The sequence below is a fragment of the Anomaloglossus baeobatrachus genome, chromosome 6, assembly GCF_048569485.1.
Source record: "Anomaloglossus baeobatrachus isolate aAnoBae1 chromosome 6, aAnoBae1.hap1, whole genome shotgun sequence".
NCBI lineage: Eukaryota > Metazoa > Chordata > Amphibia > Anura > Aromobatidae > Anomaloglossus > Anomaloglossus baeobatrachus.
This window is the reverse complement of record NC_134358.1, coordinates 438,860,302-438,880,226: the sequence shown is the minus strand read 5'-3', so window position 1 is coordinate 438,880,226 and position 19,925 is coordinate 438,860,302. Positions and strand designations below refer to the sequence as shown.

The 19,925-nt window shown below is 47.0% G+C and overlaps 1 protein-coding gene across 2 annotated transcripts in view; it reads right to left on the bottom strand.

Moving 5' to 3' along the window:
* Nucleotides 1-17,682, bottom strand: part of ABHD5 (abhydrolase domain containing 5, lysophosphatidic acid acyltransferase) — a 45,856-nt gene extending 28,174 nt beyond the window's left edge. The window contains exon 1 of one of the 2 annotated variants that reach the window (XM_075316639.1): nt 17,474-17,682. In XM_075316639.1, coding sequence (XP_075172754.1) covers nt 17,474-17,577 — 104 coding nt within the window. In that variant the 5' untranslated portion in view covers nt 17,578-17,682. The remainder of the gene's footprint in view (nt 1-17,473) is intronic. The other variant, XM_075316638.1, reaches the window with a different exon arrangement.
* Between the last annotated feature and the right edge of the window lie 2,243 nt (nt 17,683-19,925).

The following is a 19,925-nucleotide window of genomic DNA, read 5'->3' as shown; positions in this document are numbered from 1 at the left end:
GAAAGAACCTTTGCTTTACATTAATGAGTTGATATTCAGATGCTTTTTCCATGTTTGTTTGGTTATTGGCAAGAAAGTCAGATTTCATTACACAGAAGCCCGATTACGAGCAGGGACAGTTTGTACAAGGTTAGATTCCCAGAGATTCTTTCGAAGAACTCCGCTCTTCCAAGAACTGCACGCATGCTCTAACATTGTCGCTTTGTTTGCAGTACTTACTGAAACCTGTGTTCTACTTTTAACCATATTGGGGGGAAAAAAAAAAATATATATATATATATATTTTATTATGCCTTCTCATGGGACAAACACTTAGGATACAACACTTTGACACAATGTAAAGTAGTTGGTTTACAGCTTGTATAACACTGTAAATAACTCAGCCATTAAATATCTAAACCACTGGCAAAAAAGGAGAGTACACCCCTAAGTGAAAATGGCCAAACATTACCTGCGCCTATTATTCTCTACGGACTGCCAAGTTTACCGGCAAAAGAAAGCAGACACTTGTACTTACCAGACCTCAAACAATTAGAGCCAGCATGTGAATGGTCTCTCACATACTAATCTGCATCACTGTCAGGCCCCCTTGCATCTTACAGTGGTCAGCTCCCCCTGGTGACTAGAAGCAGTATTACTCACGCAGAGGGATACTGGTACCTGATCTGTTTGTGAGTGCTACAGTGCAATACAGCTGCAGTGACGAGGGACCTGACAACAATGCAGATCTCTGTGTGAGAGCCCAGTGTTGCTACTTTTAGGGCTTGATCACGTTTTATCAGATGGCACTGGGTCCAATGTTACATTATGGAGCAGTGCTAATCAGCATATTGTTTCTCATGCCAATTCAGCACTGGGAGGGGAAAAAAACAAAACAAAAAAAAAAAACACCACCACACAACAAAACACAGCATCTGCAAGTGGCAGCACAAGTTGGATGGAGAGCACCTACTCAAGTCTATGGGTGCTTAGAAATCATTGGACTGCATTCAAATGATAATCTGATTTCCCCTGACCAAAAGAATGGAGGAAAATACATTTTGTTCTCCTTCCTCTCCTCACCTGTGCTACAATTCTGTGAGAGACTGTGATAGCACTAAGCTGACACTGATCAAACGCTGAGTCTGGTGGGACTGTCATTAACAATCAGATTCCATGGCAGCGTGAATATACGATCGTGTGACCCCAGCACTCATCACTAATTGGTCAGTGTTTACTATCAGAGTTTTATCAGTTCCTCAGATGGAGAAAAAAAAAAAAAATAGAAAAAAAAACCCCACAAGACTACAGCTCCTCATTATAAACAGCCCATGAGGCCTATGGGGTCTGTCCGATGTTTGTTCACTGGACCCCTAGATTTTCTTTGGCCACAGTTGGATCCAAGACTCTGATCAAAAATCGGATATGCCCACGTGATTTTATGGGGGCAACGAAAACCCGCTGACATGTGAACAGTCCCACAGACTGATGGGTAGGAGTGCTGAGGAAGCAAGTAATAAGTTTTCATTGTTTGAGTTCTGACAGCTGAATAAGCCCTACGGCCCTGTGCGCACGCTGCTTTTTTGCTGCAGTTTGTGGTCCTAAACTGTATGTATGACCTTCCCCAGAAAAATCTATGAGAAATCTGAAAGGCTGTGCCCATGTCGCTTATTTTTTCCCTGCAGTTTTGGTTGCAGAAAAAAGCAGCAGCAAGTCACTTCTTTTCTGCATTTTGCCATTGATAATGTTAAAAAACGCAGGGGCAAAAACCCACCAAAACGCATGCTTTTTTTATGTGTTTTTCAGCCAGAGGGTGCGTTTTTCGCTGGAGAAACAAAACTGTAGTGTGTGCACATAGCCTATACAGTAAAAAGCCAGCAAATATAATCTGACATCACAATACCTCGCCCCGCATGGTGTGCCCGGGCAGCAGCTAATCTCTAGTTGTAGAGGGTAAAGCACAGCTGCTGACCTATATACACATGTATTTGCACTGTCCCCTTAATTTCTCTTCTTAGCTTTTACAGTGAAGTTTCAAGGTTTAAACGTGTAAAATACATGGATTTAGGTCAGAGGTTTCACTGCAGTTAAGCAACTTAAAATCCACTGCATGTTTTAAGCAATCCCACATCCCATAAACAAATCCCATCCACTTTCCCAAAATAAATAAGATGTATATGTAATGCACATAGATGAGGCAGAAAGGCCATTTGCAGACCTGAAGCCTCTGTCACTCCAGCTCTATTCCCTGCCTAACACCACTACCTGCTCCTGCTTGACTGACTGCCTCTACGTGTGTCTTCAGACAAAGGAGCTGTCAATCAAGCAGGAGAGGGTGGACATGGGTGGGAAATAGATCTGAAGCCTCTGTCACTGCAGCTCTACCATAGTACAATAGACTTATTTGAATATAAAATTAAAAAGCGGATGTCTCAGTGACGGAGAAATGGATGGCCATATAAAAAGGTATCGTTGGACTTGCCTTTGAAACAGCTACATGCACAAATTATAATTATATATGTTGTGTGTGTATATGTATATATATAGTATATATGTGTGTGTGTGTGTGTGTGTGTGTGTGTGTGTGTGTGTGTGTGTGTGTGTGTGTGTGTGTGTATATATATATATATATAATATATATATATATAATATATACACACACACATACTATATATATATATACATATGTACACACACACACACACACACACACACACACACACTTCAAAAAATTAAAGGGAACACAACCAACCGAATATAATCCAACCGAATATAACTACAAGTTACAAGTTAGTCAAGCTTCTGTGACATCATACTGTCCACTTAGGAAGCAACACTGAGTGGAAATCAATTTCACATGCTGTTGTGTAAATGGAAAACATCAGATGGAAATTAATAGCAATTATCAAGACACTCAAAGGCGTGTTTCTGCAGGTGGGGACCACAGACCACATCTCAGTACAATGCTTTCTGGCTGATGTCTTGGTCACTTTTGAATGTTGGTTGTGTTCTCACACTCTGCAACCCAAACAAGTGTCACAGGTAGTGCAGCTCATCAATGTGAACTATGGCAAGAAGGTTTGCTGTGTCTGTCAGCGTAGTGTCCAGAGGATGGAGGGGCTTCCAGGAGACAGGCCAGTACACCAGGAGGAGATGTGGAGGGGGCCGTAGGAGCAGGGCTGTGGAGTCAGTAAACCAAACCTTCGACTCAGACTCCTCAGTTTCTCTTGCACCGACTCCTACATATATTGCTTATAGTTGGGTGAAAAATTTATTGTAATACATGAACATGTGTATGTGAACATCAGACATTTAATAATTTTTATGATACAATAATCAAGATATTTAGAACATAAAATATATTTATTGGAATACAACTTTAGAACACAAAAACTAATAAATTGTAAATATGTAATACACTATGTAACATACAGTAGATATAGATTATATATATATCTATATATATATTACTAGAAGGTGGCCCGATTCTACGCATCGGGTATTCTAGAATTTACGTATTGTGTAGTTCATGTATGATTTTTGTTATTATATATATATATTAACAAAAATCATACATGAACTACACAATACGTAAATTCTAGAATACCCGATGCGTAGAATCGGGCCACCTTCTAGTGTATGTATATATATATATATATATATATATATATATCTCTCTCTATCTCTATATATATACACATATACACACACACACACACACACACACACACATATACTATATATATACACATATACACACACACAACATATATAATTATAATTTGTGCGTGTAGCTGTTTCAAAGGCAAGTCCAACGATACCTTTTTATATGGCCATCCATTTCTCCGTCACTGAGACATCCGCTTTTTAATTTTATATTCAAATAAGTCTATTGTACTATGGTAGAGCTGCAGTGACAGAGGCTTCAGATCTATTTCCCACCTAGGTGTGGCGGGGGGTGAGAGCGGTGTTGTATGTGTGTTGCGTTGTTTGTGGAGCGCTGTGTGTCTGTCGCTGTGTGTGTGTGTGTGTGTGTGTGTGTGTGTGTGTGTGTGTGTGTGTGTGTGTGTGTGTGTGTGTGTGTGTTGCGCGGTTTGTGTGGGGAGGTGTGTGTTGCGCGGTTTGTGTGGGGAGGTAGGTTTTGCGCAATGTGTGTGTTGTGCGGCATGTGCGTATATTTATGTATGCCGCGGTGTTTGTGTGTTGGGTAGTGTGTGTGTGTGTGTGTGTGTGTGTTGGGGGGGAGGTGTGCACCCCCCATCGTGCTACATCCCCCATCGTGCGCCATCCGCCATGCTGCGCACCCCCCATCGTGCGCCATCCGCCATGCTGCGCACCCCCCATCGTGCGCCATCCGCCATGCTGCGCCCCCCCCATCGTGCGCCATCCGCCATGCTGCGCACCCCCCATCGTGCGCCATCCGCCATGCTGCGCACCCCCCATCGTGCGCCATCCGCCATGCTGCGCACTCCCCATCGTGCGCCAGCATCAGCCTCTCTCTCTGTCCCCAGCATCAGCCTCTCTCTCTGTCCCCAGCATCAGCCTCTCTCTCTGTCCCCAGCATCAGCCTCTCTCTCTGTCCCCAGCATCAGCCTCTCTCTCTGTCCCCAGCATCAGCCTCTCTCTCTGTCCCCAGCATCAGCCTCTCTCTCTGTCCCCAGCATCAGCCTCTCTCTCTGTCCCCAGCATCAGCCTCTCTCTCTGTCCCCAGCATCAGCCTCTCTCTCTGTCCCCAGCATCAGCCTCTCTCTCTGTCCCCAGCATCAGCCTCTCTCTCTGTCCCCAGCATCAGCCTCTCTCTGTCCCCAGCATCAGCCTCTCTCATCCCAGCATCAGCCTCTCTCATCCCAGCATCAGCCTCTCTCATCCCAGCATCAGCCTCTCTCATCCCAGCCTTCCCCAGGATCAGCCTCTCTCCTCCCAGCCTCCTCCAGCACACCATGCTCCTCTGCCGACACTCACAGATCCGATCGCATACACTCACACACATTGACGATATTGCACATACGCGCTCATACTCACAACATCCGGAGATACCACATGCTTCTGGCCATGTGATCCTCCGGCAGGTCCTGGAAGGTCACAACAGCACAGTATCGAGGCCGAGAAGCAAGCGATATCGCCGGATGCTGTGAGTGTGTGGATGCGATGTGATGTATGTGTGAGGTGTGTGTGAGAGTGAGTGTGAGCCGGTGTACACAGGTAACTATGATACACATCGGGTAACCAAGGGACCTTAGTTACCCGATGTGTATAATGGTTACCAGCGTTCACGGCCTCCGTCAAGATCCCAGCATCGCAAGGTTATGTCTGGCGCTGCTGGGATCCTGACGGAGCCGGTGTAGAAGCAAGCGATATCCCAGGATGTTGTGAGTGTGTGGATGTGATGTGTGAGGTGTGTGTGAGAGTGAGTGTGATCTGATGTGTGGGTGTGTGTGTGTGTGTACTCACCTGGGAATCAGAGCTCCGTGTCAGTTGGGCCAGAGCGAGCGTGCATTGCGTGAGGGGGCGGGGCCTGCAGAGAGCCGGGGCGAGAGGCCAATCCGTGTGGGGGGGCGGGGCCATGGCGAGCCCAGCGGCCAATCAGCTTTGTGTCACCGTAAGGACACAATTTTGGAGCAAGACAGACAGACAGACTAAGGCTATATATATATATATATATATATATATATATATATATATATATATATATATATATATATATATATATATATATATATATATATATATATATATATATATATATTACATATTTACAATTTATTAGTTTTTTGTGTTCTAAAGTTGTATTCCAATAAATATATTTTATGTTCTAAATATCTTGATTATTGTATCATAAAAATTATTAAATGTCTGATGTTCACATTGCACGACAATACATTTTTCACTTAAATATAAGCATTATACTAAATATTATTTAGTAAAATATTCAGCACATTCTGTATTGCACTACTGTCCCCAATTTATTATATATTTTAGGAGTCGGTGCATTTTATACCGACGCCACCAAAACGAGCTCCGACTCAGACTCCACGACTCCGACTCCACAGCCCTGCGTAGGAAGGCAACAACCGAGCAGCAGGACCACTACCTCCGCCTTTGTGCAAGGAGGAACAGGAGGAGCACTTCCAGAGCCCTGCAAAATGACCTCCAGCAGGCCACAAATGTGCATGTGTCTGCACAAATGGTTATCAACCGATTGTATTAGGATGGTATGAGGGCCCGACGTCCACAGATTGGGGTTGTGCTCACTGCCCAACACCATGCAGGACGCTTGGCATTTTCCACAGAACACCAGGATTGGCAAATTCGCCACTGGCGCCCTGTACTCTTCACAGATGAAAGCAGGTTCACACTGAGCACATGTGAACAAACAATACCAATATACACGAGAAGTCTCGTGCCATAATTAGCATATGGAAAAAGCCATATACAGAATATTAGTGGAACCACAGAGGAAAAATCTGTACAGAGACTTTGTAGTTGAAAAACAGATACAAATTTTATTGAATACAAAAGACAACAATTATTGTAATTAAAATTAGTAGAGACAGGTGATGATACCCACCAAATGATACCCACATACCAACCTGGCACATATTATACATAGAAAGCAGTCAGAGGGCCAAAAAAGGCCAAAATGGATGGTCAAAAAAGAGAGAGATCAATCGGCATGCATGTGCACCTACTGTTGTGGAAGCCTTGTGTTAGAGATAAATAATATAATATTCTCAACAAGTGCAAATATAACTACTAGCACCGGGCCACAACCCCCACTATACTGACCAGCTCTGATGTACCCACCACAGTGTGCGAATAAATACCTATGTGGCATGTAAGCAGTCTATGGGGACCCTGAGATTGAACACTAAGGCTATCAAATACAGTAATAGAAGTCCCACTCAAAAAACAGAGTTGTACATGCAGAGCACAAAGACAGCCATGTGATCAGTCTAAGTAAATGCAAAAAACTACTGGCTGCTGAAGGTACCATGTGCCAAAATAAATATATAATGCTAGCAAACAAGTGCAACTCTGTATGTCACCAGTGGCACATGGCACCGAAACATAGAGCAATAACGCACCTGAGGTATAAGCATAAGGGCAAGTGACCCCATGCAAAAAACTAATGGCTGCTAACGATACCATGTGCAAACATAAATATATAATCCTAGCAAATACGTGCAAATCTGTATATCACTAGTGGCAAATGGCACCAAAACACAGAGCAATATCGTACCTGAGGTATGGTATACGGGTAAGGAACCCCGACCTATAGGTTTCGTAATCCTTCTCCCGGAGAATAGTGGTCGCTATCCGACCCTATGTTTGACGTTACAGTGGGCGTATGCTGTGACTTGGACGCGCCCCCTGAGCTGTCCAGATCACAGCAGAGGGAGGAGTTCAGCCACCATCATCGTGGAGCTCACAGCGTATGCTGTTTGCTCCACTTCACCCCTGTCAACCGCCGGGATGTGTGAGTACAGGCCGCCTCCCCTCCCCTGCCCCAGTTACCGATGACACCGCCTCCCTCCGCTCTCCCCAGCCCCCGCTACCGCTAGTGCCACCCTTCCCCCTCGCCGTTCCCGTCTCCGCTGACACCCCATCCCTTCGCTCTCCTCAGCCCCCGCTAGTGCCGCCCCTCCCCCAGCAGTTACCGTCTCCGATGACACTTCCTCCCTCCGCTCTCCCCAGCCACCGCTCTGCTCGCCGCTGCTGTGTATGTGTGTGCCCTTGCCCCACTGCATGCGAGTACCGCCGCTGATGCTGTCTGCACGGCTGTGTATTATCCTCTCCTGTTTCATACTATCTGCTGAGCCGTGTATCTAATCCTCTCTTGGGTGATACACAGCTCAGCAGACCGCATCACCCAGGACAGGATTAGATACACAGCTCATCAGACAGTATCTAATCCTGTCCTGGTTGATGCGGTCTGCACGGCCGTGTATCTAATCCTGTCCTGGTTGATGCGGTCTGCACGGCCGTGTATCTAATCCTGTCCTGGGTGATGCGGTGTGCACGGCCGTGTATCTAATCCTGTCCTGGGTGATGCTGTGTGCACGGCCGTGTATCTAACCCTGTCCTGGGTGATGCTGTGTGCACGGCCGTGTATCTAACCCTGTCCTGGGTGATGCTGTGTGCACGGCCGTGTATCTAATCCTGTCCTGGGTGATGCTGTGTGCACGGCCGTGTATCTAACCCTGTCCTGGGTGATGCTGTGTGCACGGCCGTGTATCTAACCCTGTCCTGGGTGATGCTGTGTGCACGGCCGTGTATCTAACCCTGTCCTGGGTGATGCTGTGTGCACGGCCGTGTATCTAACCCTGTCCTGGGTGATGCTGTGTGCACGGCCGTGTATCTAACCCTGTCCTGGGTGATGCTGTGTGCACGGCCGTGTATCTAACCCTGTCCTGGGTGATGCTGTGTGCACGGCCGTGTATCTAACCCTGTCCTGGGTGATGCTGTGTGCACGGCCGTGTATCTAATCCTGTCCTGGGTGATGCTGTGTGCACGGCCGTGTATCTAATCCTGTCCTGGGTGATGCTGTGTGCACGGCCGTGTATCTAATCCTGTCCTGGGTGATGCTGTGTGCACGGCCGTGTATCTAATCCTGTCCTGGGTGATGCTGTGTGCACGGCCGTGTATCTAATCCTGTCCTGGGTGATGCTGTGTGCACGGCCGTGTATCTAATCCTGTCCTGGGTGATGCTGTGTGCACGGCCGTGTATCTAATCCTGTCCTGGGTGATGCTGTGTGCACGGCCGTGTATCTAATCCTGTCCTGGGTGATGCTGTGTGCACGGCCGTGTATCTAATCCTCTCCTGTGTGATGCTGTCAGCAGAGCCGTGTATCTAATCCTGTCCTGTGTGATGCTGTCAGCAGAGCCGTGTATCTAATCCTGTCCTGTGTGATACTACTGCTGTCCTTGGTGACACTTTAGACATTTCTGGTCACCAACAAAATGGCTGTGCATTGTGTCCCTACATGTCATTCTCTGTTATCCTTTGTAAACACTCAGATTAGGAGGGGGGAGGCGTGCCACCACACACAGGAGAGCAGACTCCGCCCACTTTACTGCAGGCTGTAACGTGAGCTTTTTCCTACAGTGGGATTTCTGTAGGATTTCAGAAGCTGCTCCCCCTAGTGTTTAACAGTGGAAAATATTAAACTTTTTAATTTTCTTTTTACATTTTGCTCAATTAAAAAAAGAAAATAATATTTAAACAAAACATTAAAATAATACTACTTTACATTTTTTCAGGTATTTTTTTTTTTCTGACGATACAGTCCCTTTAAAGTCAATGAGAAATTTCAAAACGCATCCCAAATCAAAATCCTAGCGTTTAACATGCGTTTTTTACTTTATATTGAGGTCATGATATGTCCCTTTACATACACATAGTCCGACAATTAAATTAATGAAAATCCATAATTTAACGTTATTTGAAACATAACTATTAGATCACATTTAACTTAACAAAAATAACTATTGTGTATGATTTTAAGCATAATATTTGTTATTGTTTTTTTTCCCATAGTGTTTGTATGTTTAAACTTTATTTAGTAGTGTATTTGTATTGAAAACGCATCTGATTTTAAGCAGTGAAAAAGCATGTAAAACGCGGTAAACGCATGCGTATTTATAGCATTTTTGTGGTCAAAACCAAATTTGACAAAGACAATTTCTGCCAGAGGATGCAGTTAGAACTGCAAGTAACTGAACGCAACGTGCGCACATAGCCTAATGCCCCCTAAGGCCCCCTTCACATGCACGTGAAAAAAAAAAAAAAAAAAGCGTTTTTTCATGGATGTATTAAAGGGGTGGTTTGCTCCCCGTGTGCGTTGTTTGTGGCACATGCGTGTTCTCTGTGTTATACGTAATAACACACGGAGAACGGAAAGTCCCGCCTTACCTGATTCTTCCAGAGCTGTCTGTGGTGCTGAATGACAGTGTCCGGCACAGGCCACGCCCCGCTGACACTGCTTCCGGCCCCCAGTGAAGAAGATGCGTTGTTCAAATTCACTGGGGGACGGATGCAAGTGACAGCCGCGGCAGAGACTGCAGGGCTGGTGGAGGTGAGTATGTGGTTTTTTTTATTTTTACAATGACACGTGTGTTTCTCCAGTGCGTGTCACCTGGGACCGCATCCACACTACATCCGTGTGGTACGTGTGCGGGCCGCGTGACACCCGTGCTGCAAGAGAAAAACGGACATGCCTCCGTATGGAGCACACTGGCACACGTCTGCTCTACACGGAGGCACGAGCCAATGGCTGAACATGTGCGTGCACATATACCCATTGATTTGAAATGGGCACACGTATACCAGTGTCTCCGGTACATGCGGGTACGGACCTAGCACGTACCGGAGGAACTTGCGTGTGAAGGGGGCCTTAGAATGAACTTTTGGGGAGTTTCTGATTCTGCAGAATTTCTGCGTGTATTTAGGATTAGGTTACTTGTATTTTTTTTTTTTTTCTTACATGGGTTTTTATTTCGTTTTTGACTGTTTGTTTTTGTCTCTTTTTGGTATGTCATATTTTAACCCCTTAGTGGCCACCAATACAACTAAAAACTGACCCGAAATAAAAAAAGTGAATGGAATCCAGATCATGGCTGTGTAACCCCTAAAATGCTGATGTCAATAATGGCTATCTAGATGGTGTGACCATCTAGATTAAAGGGATAATCATTTGAGAAAAGAGAAAAAAAAAATGCAACTTTTTTTTAGACATTTTTAGCACATTTCTGATGTTTTGCTTTTATAAAATGATCTGCCTAAATTTACCATTAGCGCAAAATAGCTGTCATGATATAATCACTGGGCTATGGTGAAACATTGCAGAGTTATTGCTACATAAAGTGACACGTCAGAATTGAAAAATGTTACCTGGTCACTAAAGGCTGCTTTACACGCTACAATTTCATATGCGATCTCGTATGCGATGCGACATGCCCAGGTCATATATACGATCTGCAGAGATCGTACATAGGTCGTCTCTGAGCCGTTACACGTGCATATTCTATACAATGCCACATCGATCAATATCTCGTTAGATCTACCGGATCGCAGACAGGGATAAATGATTAACATTACACGAGTTGCATACGCCTTATAAAGCACAAATCGTTACGCAGTTGGTACCACCAATCATATCGGTGGGCGTGAGGCATGGCGTGGAGAGACACGCCCGCGTCGCATATGACGTACATAACGTTGAGGCTCGTCGTTGGTAGGGTGTCAAACGTTACAATATACCGGATTCGTTCAATAAGAGGAACAATATTTAGAAAATGAACGACGTGTATGCGATCGTTTTTGCGAACAATCAGGGTCGCACGTAGGTGTCACACGCAACTACGTCACTAACGATGCCAGATGTGCGTCACTTACGACGTGACCACGCCAACCTCTCGTAAGATATATTATAGCGTGTAAAGCCCGCTTTAGGGGTTAAACAAAGCTGCTTTGTCTTGGATACAACTTTATTGATACAGTCATGTGCGGATTACATACGTTTACGCATTTCTGCAGCAGAAACTCAAATACAAAATGGAAAATCTGGACAAAAAAAAAAAAAAACGCGTAACCGCAGGAAGAATTGACATGTTGTGGATTTGAAACCTGCCTAAGGCTATGTGCGCACTGGGAAATGGAATTTTCTTGAGAAAATTCCGCATGCTCTCAAAGATTACCGCACCCGCGGTAAAAAAAACGCGGGAAACCGCACCCGAAAACCGCATGCGGTTTGCCGTGGTATTGTTCGCGGTATTGCCGCGTGCGGGTTGGGATGTGCTTTATTGCATTCAATGCAATAAAGCACATTGAAAAAAAAAAAAAAGTCATTTAATTCTGAGATAGTAGATAGATAGACAGAAGAATAGACAGAGGGATAGATAGATAGATAAATAGATAGATAGATAGAGGACAGATCGCTGCATTTCCCACGGTCGGCAGTGAGTTCACATTACCGGCCGTGGGAAATGACCGGTAATTACCTCTGTCTGCTGCATTCATTCAGCGCGGTGTCTGACAGTCGCGGCTGGATGCAGGCAGCGCAGGACCTGTGGATTACGCCGGAGCGGTGGATTACGCCGGAGCTTTGGTGCGGGAGGGGTTAATAAAATGGTGAACGAGGCTTGTTTGTTTTTTTTTTTTAAATAAAGGATTTTTCTGTGTGTGTGTGTTTTATTCACTTTACTTACGGGTTGATCATGTCAGCTGTCACAAAGACGCTGCCATGATCAAGCCTGGAGTTAATGGCGGTGGTCCCCCACCATCATTAACCCCTTGTATTACCTTGCTGCCACTGCTACACGGCAGCAAGAAGAGCCGGGGACACTCCGGTACTGTCGCATAATGCATGCGACAGTGCCGGGGCAGCTGCGGCTGATATTCTTGGCTGCGGGAGGGGGAGTGAGGCGGGGGACATTATCCCTGCCCCTCTCCCTCCCCAGCCTGAGAATACCGGGCCGCCGCTGTGTGCTTACCTCGGCTGGAAGGTAAATATGCAGCGGAGCCCACGTTCTTTGTTTTCTATATTTCCGTTTTCTTTCTATGTGTGTTCTATGTGTCTGTGTCTGTGTTCTATGTCTGTGATGTGTTCTGTGTCTGTGATGTGTGTGTGTTTACTCTCTGCTTTGCTTCCTCTTCCTGTAATGACATCACTTCCCTGCAAAACCGCAGACAGGCGATGCACATTACCGGAGGTAAACCGCGAAATACCGCAGGGAATAACGCAGGAAAACGCAGTGAACCGCACAGAATTTGCTGCCTGCGTTATTCCCTGCGGGATTTCATGATTAACATTGGAGTCAATGGAGTGAAATCCCGCAGCGATGTGCGGAAAAGAAGTGACATGCACTTGTTTTTGCTGCGGGAATCCCACAGCAAAACATGCAGCTGTCACATTCCGCCCAGGATTTTTTTTCTCCATAGGATTTGCTGGTGATTCACTGCAGAGATGTTATGAACATTTTCTGCAGCGAAACATGCAGCAAATCCGCGGCAAAATCCAGTAAGTGCGCACATAGCCTAAGGCCTTGTTCACACACTGCAGTTTTACCCGCAGTTCTGCTACAGAAATTTCTGCAGAAAATGGTTGTGACCTTTCTGCAGACATTCCCCAGCAAAACCTATGAGAAAAAAAAAAGCTTCACGCACACTGCGGTTTTTTCTCAAGAACATTCTTTCTGCAGAATTTCTTGAGAAAAAGAATGAGCATGCCACTTCTTTTCTGCAGGTACCTGCGGTATTTGCCATATATAATGGCAAAAAAACGCAGGGACCAACCTGAGGAAAAAAACGTACCAAAACCTCACAAAACCGCAGTAAAACCGCATGCAGTTTTCGGTGCGGTTTTTGACCGCAAGTGCAGTAATCTTTCAGACTCAAGAAATTTCTTGAGAAAAATCCTTTTTCTAGTGCGAACAAAGCCAAAGGCTACGGGCACCCACTGAGTATTTAGTGAGGTTTTTACCTCAGTATTTGTAAGGCCATGTGCACACGCTGAGTATTTAGTGAGGTTTTTACCTCAGTATTTGTAAGGCCATGTGCACACGCTGAGTATTTGGTGAGATGTTTACTTCAGTATTTAAAAGCCAAAACCAGGAGTGTGACAATCTGAGGGAAAGTATAATAGAAGCACGGACACCACGTCTGTATTTATCACCCGCTCCTGCTGTTGGCTACAAATACTGAGGTAAAAAAACCTGCACCAAATACCATGAAAAACACTGTCAAAACCTTACTAAAAACTCCTTCTGGGTACACAGCCTTAAGTGGGCTTTACACGCTACGATATATCTAACGAGATGTCGGCGGGATCACGTCGTAAGTGACCCACATCCGGCATCGTTAGTGATATCGTAGCGTGTGACAGCTTTGAACGAGCAGAAATACTCACCTTCTCGTTCATCGCTGACATGTCACTCACTTTCTAAATATCGCACGTCATGTGACTTCTCTGCGCCGGTTGTTCATCGTACCAGAGGCAGCACACATCGCTCCATGTGACACCCCGGGAACGATGAACTGCAGCTTACCTGCGTCCCGCCAGCAATGCTGAAGGAAGGAGGTGGGCGGGATGTTTATGTCCCGCTCATCTCCACCCCTCCGCTTCTATTGGCCGGCCGCTTTGTGACGTCGCTGTGACGCCGGATGTCCCTCCCCCTTCAGGAAGTGGATGTTCGACGCCCACAGTGCGGTCGTATGGAAGGTAAGTACGTGTGACGTGGGGGTTACAGGATTGTGCGACACGGGCAACAAATTGAACGTGCCGCACAAACGATGGGGGTGGGTGCAATCGCACGATTAATTGTAACATGTAAAGCAGCCTTTAGGCTCTGTGCCCACGATCAAGGTTCAGAGTGTTTTGGACACAACGTGTTTTCGCTGTGTCCAGAACGCTGCGCTGTAAAGAACAAGCACAGTGGATGGGATTTCTAGAAATCCTGTGCCCACTGTGCGTGTACGGCTTCAGCATAAACTGACCTGCAGTGTGGTTTCCCAAGCCACAGCATGTCAATTTATTCCTACGGAGATGCAAGTGTTCTCTACAGGGTAAACAGAGAGAGACTGCAGCGGCCCGAACCCTGATCATGGGCACTGAAAGCTGCAGTCTGTGGAGAGCACCCGTGGAACGTGTCCAGGTTGTGGGCACACACATCTTAGTTTTACTATTGAAATTAGTCGGAGGCAAGAAACATTTCCCCACACCCCTGACTTTATGGCATGCGCTCTGAAAAAAAAAAAAAAAAAAAAACCCATACATTTTCACACCGTTTCTCTTTATGTGATCAAATCACTTGTTTTCTGTAATTATGCCCTAAACTAGCAGCAAATGCTGCTTTTAATTGTATATAATTGTCGCAAACCTAAAATTTTTTCTTTTAAACAAAAAAAACAAAAAAAAAAAAAAACACACACACAAGATCTGACCACTGTGTAGATGTAGCCTAAAGCTGGTGTCACACATAACGACGACGACAACGACGTCGCTGCTACGTCACCATTTTCTGTGACGTTGCAGCGACGTCCCGTCGCTGTCGCTGTGTGTGACATCCAGCAACGACCTGGCCCCTGCTGTGAGGTCGCCGGTCGTTGCTGAATGTCCAGCTTCATTTTTTGGTCGTCACTCTCCCGCTGTGACACACACATCGCTGTGTGTGACAGCGAGAGAGCGACGAAATGAAGCGATCAGGAGCCGGCACTGGCAGCTGCGGTAAGCTGTAACCAGCGTAAACATCGGGTAACCAAGGGAAGACCTTTCCCTGGTTACCCGATGTTTACGCTGGTTACCAGCCTCCGCTCTTGCTGCCAGTGCCGGCTCCTGCACTGTGACATGTGGCTGCAGTACGCATCGGGTAATTAACCCGATGTATACTGTAGCAAGGAGAGCAAGGAGCCAGCGCTAAGCAGTGCGCGCGGCTCCCTGCTCTCTGCACTGACATGTAGCTGCAGCACACATCGGGTTAATTAACCCGATGTGTGCTGCAGGAGAGCAAGGAGCCAGCGCTAAGCGCGGCTCCCTGCTCTCTGAACTGTGACATGTAGCTGCAGCACACATCGGGTTAATTAACCCGATGTGTGCTGCAGGAGAGCAAGGAGCCAGCGCTAAGCGCGGCTCCCTGCTCTCTGAACATGTAGCACAGCGACCTTATGATCGCTGCTTCTGCTGTGTTTGACAGCTAAGCAGCGATCATAACAGCGACTTACAAGGTCGCTGTTACGTCACCGAAAATGGTGACGTAACAGCGACGTCGTTGTCGCTGTCGTTTAGTGTGACACCAGCTTAAGGCCAGGCTCAGCTGGGTGACTTTCACATCCATAAAAACCCCAATGGCCGGACTGACGCTGGGACTCCGGACCCAAACGTACAGCCTCAGACACGAGGTCCAGAGATGCACGGTGAGTCCAGGCACTGGGGTCTATGTACGGACCGTGTTATAGTTGTGTCTGAACTCGACCTAAAGGACATAAACTACTAAAATTACTTTGAAAAACTGCATAAAACAAAACTTGCCCTAAAGGGGTCGTCCTTTTTCCACCAGACGCATGTCCAAACGTTGGGACCTACAGAGATCTTGAGAACAGGCCCCAGTGCTCACCGCCATCATTACAGGTGTGCACCTTACAGATAAAAGGCCAAAGAGTATGAACGTGATACAACACACAAGAAGAAGTCATTATAGAGCAATGATGCCACACACCAGGGGCCGTGTCACAGGCACTCGCTATGACGTCCCGTGGTGGAGCAGTGGCAGACTCAGCGCTCGGTGGAGTGCGGCTGCGCAGTGATGACGGCAGGACACATATCATCACTATGCAGTAAGCAAACCTATCATACTGCAGCATCAGGGCACTACGGAAAGCTATCAGCAGACAAGTGCTGCCCGGTCTGGGGACACACACCCCGGAAGAGCATAGGGGCAGACATGTTTTAAGGGGCTTCCACATGGGGATCTTTCTGTAGAGGGCTCTATCATTGTTGTCCTGTCTACAACATGTGACCGCTGCAGCTAATCACTGGAGACAAGATGTAACCACATGAAATGAACTGTGAATTAGCAGAGGGGTAAGGCCGGCTCCGGCGCACGCCAGTATAGTGTATACAGTACAGTGGCTGCGCGACAAGCTCCGGTCACATGCTGTCATGTGACCCGGAAGTTACAGCCCTGCCACTGTACTGTATACACTGTACTGGCGTGCACCGGAACCGGCAAAAAGCCGGGTGTGTGAAACCGGCCTAATAGGGAAGTAATGATCACACTGCCATTTTAAAGCATCGAGGTGTTACCAGCAAACTTGGGATGCTGATGGCCCCCAGTTGCAGTGTCGGTGAGACAGAGGTCAGTACACCGGGCTGCACATGCGCATGATGCCCCCAGAGATGTGACAAGCACAAAGATTTCCAAATGTTGGATTTTCTGCTGTGGTCAGAGGCGTCAGTTGCCATGCAGCCCCAGCACTCGGGGGCACTACATGTCACTGGCTGTTATCACCGAACTATTGGATTGCTGATCACCGGCTCCATCACCGACATGCATGACCCCCCGAACACTGGACTTTAGCTTCCTGCCCACGACAGCCCACTCATTCTGGTAGTCATGGACCCCCAGTGATGTGGGCAGACGTGCAGCACTGCGCCCTGTGTGTGGGGGTCACCAGTGGGTACTGTCATGTCTGCACCTATGAGATACAGGTGGCCACCATCCCATGTAACATAGAAATACCCATTAAAGATCCCTGATCTCAGCAAGCACCTGCACATGGATGACGTCATAAATTTCTTCATGTGACGTCACAGACCCACTCCAGCCATGCAGGACGCCATTCCGCCTCCCCCGGGGCTGTATACCGCCCGGAGATCTGGAGGGGACAGCCTGCTGGGGAGTGTAGTCCTCGGACCGCACAGGGGTCACATCCCGCAGTCCCCGCCCCATATCGCGACAGAGGTCATACTATCCCGCCACACGGCTCCCCGGCACTCACTCTCGGTCTAGCTGCCTCGCTGGTACGTACACAAGAGTCCAGGCGGCCGCTCTCAGGCTGCTGATCAGTCCTCTGTCCGCGGACACTACGGCGTCTTCCGCCATGTCGGCCTGTCTCCGTCCGCTCAGCTCTCCTCTCTGCTCCGGAATCCCCGCCGTCCCCGGCTGAGCTGCGGTTTGTTGTGAGATCGTCGGGATCGCCCCTTTCTGCGTTATCTCTCACACTAAGCAGGGCGGAGACAGCGAGTCATGTGACCGGAGCACAGCCGCCATGTTGGATGTGGGCAGGTTGTTTACGACAGGGGTCACGACACTCACTGGAGATATGAGGAAAGGATACTGGGCAGCGGACACCAGGCAGGCACAGGGGGCAGCAGGACGTGGAGTCTCAGTGTCCGACATTTCCAGGAAATTGCCGCCAACTCGGGGATAATCCCGGGAATTACAGGATTGTTATCAGCACACACTGTGCAGCACACAGTGCCGAGCAAGTGCCAAACCCACAATGGCCGCGGGTGTCCGGCTCATGGGGCTCATTCACACTTCAGTGTTACCCCAGATTTCTATCAGTGATTTGCTAGGATAGAAGTAATCCTGAAGTCAGCAAAGTGAATGAGAATCCTGAAGCCTCATGCACACGTTGCATTTTACTTGCAGATTTGGTGCAGAAAATAACCTGCAGCATGTCGGTGCGTTTTTCATGTGGTTTTTCTGCCAGAAGATGCAGATTTGGTGTAGAAAATTCTAATTCAAATACTCAGTGTGTGCCCATAGCCAAATACTCACTGTGTGTCCGTAGCCAAAAACGCAGTGTGTGCCCATAGCCAAAAACTGTGTCCGTAGCCAAATACTCAGTGTGTGCCCATAGTCAAATACTCAGTGTGTGCCCATAGCCAAATACTCAGTGTGTGCCCATAACCAAATACTCAGTGTGTGCCCATAACCAAATACTCAGTGTGTGCCCATAACCAAATACTCAGTGTGTGCCCATAACCAAATACTCAGTGTGTGCCCATAGCCAAATACTCAGTGTGTGCCCATAGCCAAATACTCAGTGTGTGCCCATAGCCAAATACTCAGTGTGTGCCCATAGCCAAATACTCAGTGTGTGCCCATAGCCAAGTACTCAGTGTGTCCGTAGCCAAATACTCTGTGTGTGCCCATAGCCAAAACGCAGTGTGTGCACATAGCCTTAAAACGCAACTTGTGCACACAGGCTACAGTCTATGGGGCTGTTCACATGTCCGTATATTGTTACTGAGTAATCTGCTTAACATTTCGGAGCCATGTCCGATCCTCTGGTGAATCTCACAAATGGAAGCCAATGGACCCAGTGATGTTTGAGGTGCACTTCTCTTCATGAATCCAGAGCGTCTGATGAGGGTCTTGTGCCTCTGCGAGCTACACCAGAAGTATCACTTCAGCCAGGAAGCGAGATTTCTGGTATACAGACCCTCACAGTTCAACATGAATAAGTCGAGCTGTGACATCACACCCCTGTCCTTCCCATTTCACATGCGGGATTTCCTTTAGTTAGCAATGTTACCGACTCATGGAAATCATCTTATCACGCCCACATTGTCATGTATGTATCACAGAGGTGGTTATCGTCTGTGATTTAAGCCCGAGTGCAAGCTCTAGTACACTTAGTACTAAGCAAATTCTCAGGACGCATCAAAACTGAGGTTTACGAGCAGCCAGAGAGATGGGTTGGTCTGGTTGCTCACATACCCCACTCATTAGTATGGTACATGTGTTAAAATGGATATTGTTTGTCTCACACATTGTGTGTTTGGAGGTTGGAATACCTCCTGTGGGATATTATATTGTGAAATCCTGTGTGGGAAAATCCCGCAGATATATGTACTGACTTTTAACTTTCTATTTATTATTTTGTGCTGGAAAAAGCTGTTTTTTTTGCAATTGTTCTGAAGAGGTTTATGAGGATGGAATAAACCCGCTTGGAATTAAATTAAACCCATTCCTGTGCTTGCCTTAAACTTGCAACCGAACAAGTCAGAACTTAACAATTGGTGCTAGAGTTCAGGCAGCGTTCCCAGGGAATACATTTCATTGCTGAAGATGAGCTGACTGTCATGGGTGAAGACAGCCATAAGCCAGGAAAAACCAGATCAACAACATGGAGGACCTGGTCAAACACCTTGTGCAGGCTCAGATACGGTAGGAGGGCCTTGAGCAGCAGATGGCGTTCCTAGCGGAGGCAGTCTGTGGCAGGGCGACCACCCTACTCCCAGGTCCAAGTGATGACTATATATCAAGGAGTTGATAAGACAAATGCAGTAAGACAGAAGTCGGTAAGACGCATGATGACCCCAGGTGACGATATTGAGGCATTTTTAACTATTTGAAAGGGTCACCAAACAGGAGAAACTCCCACCAGAGCAGTGGGCAGAGGTGATGGCAATGTATCTAATTGGGGAGCCACAAAAGAC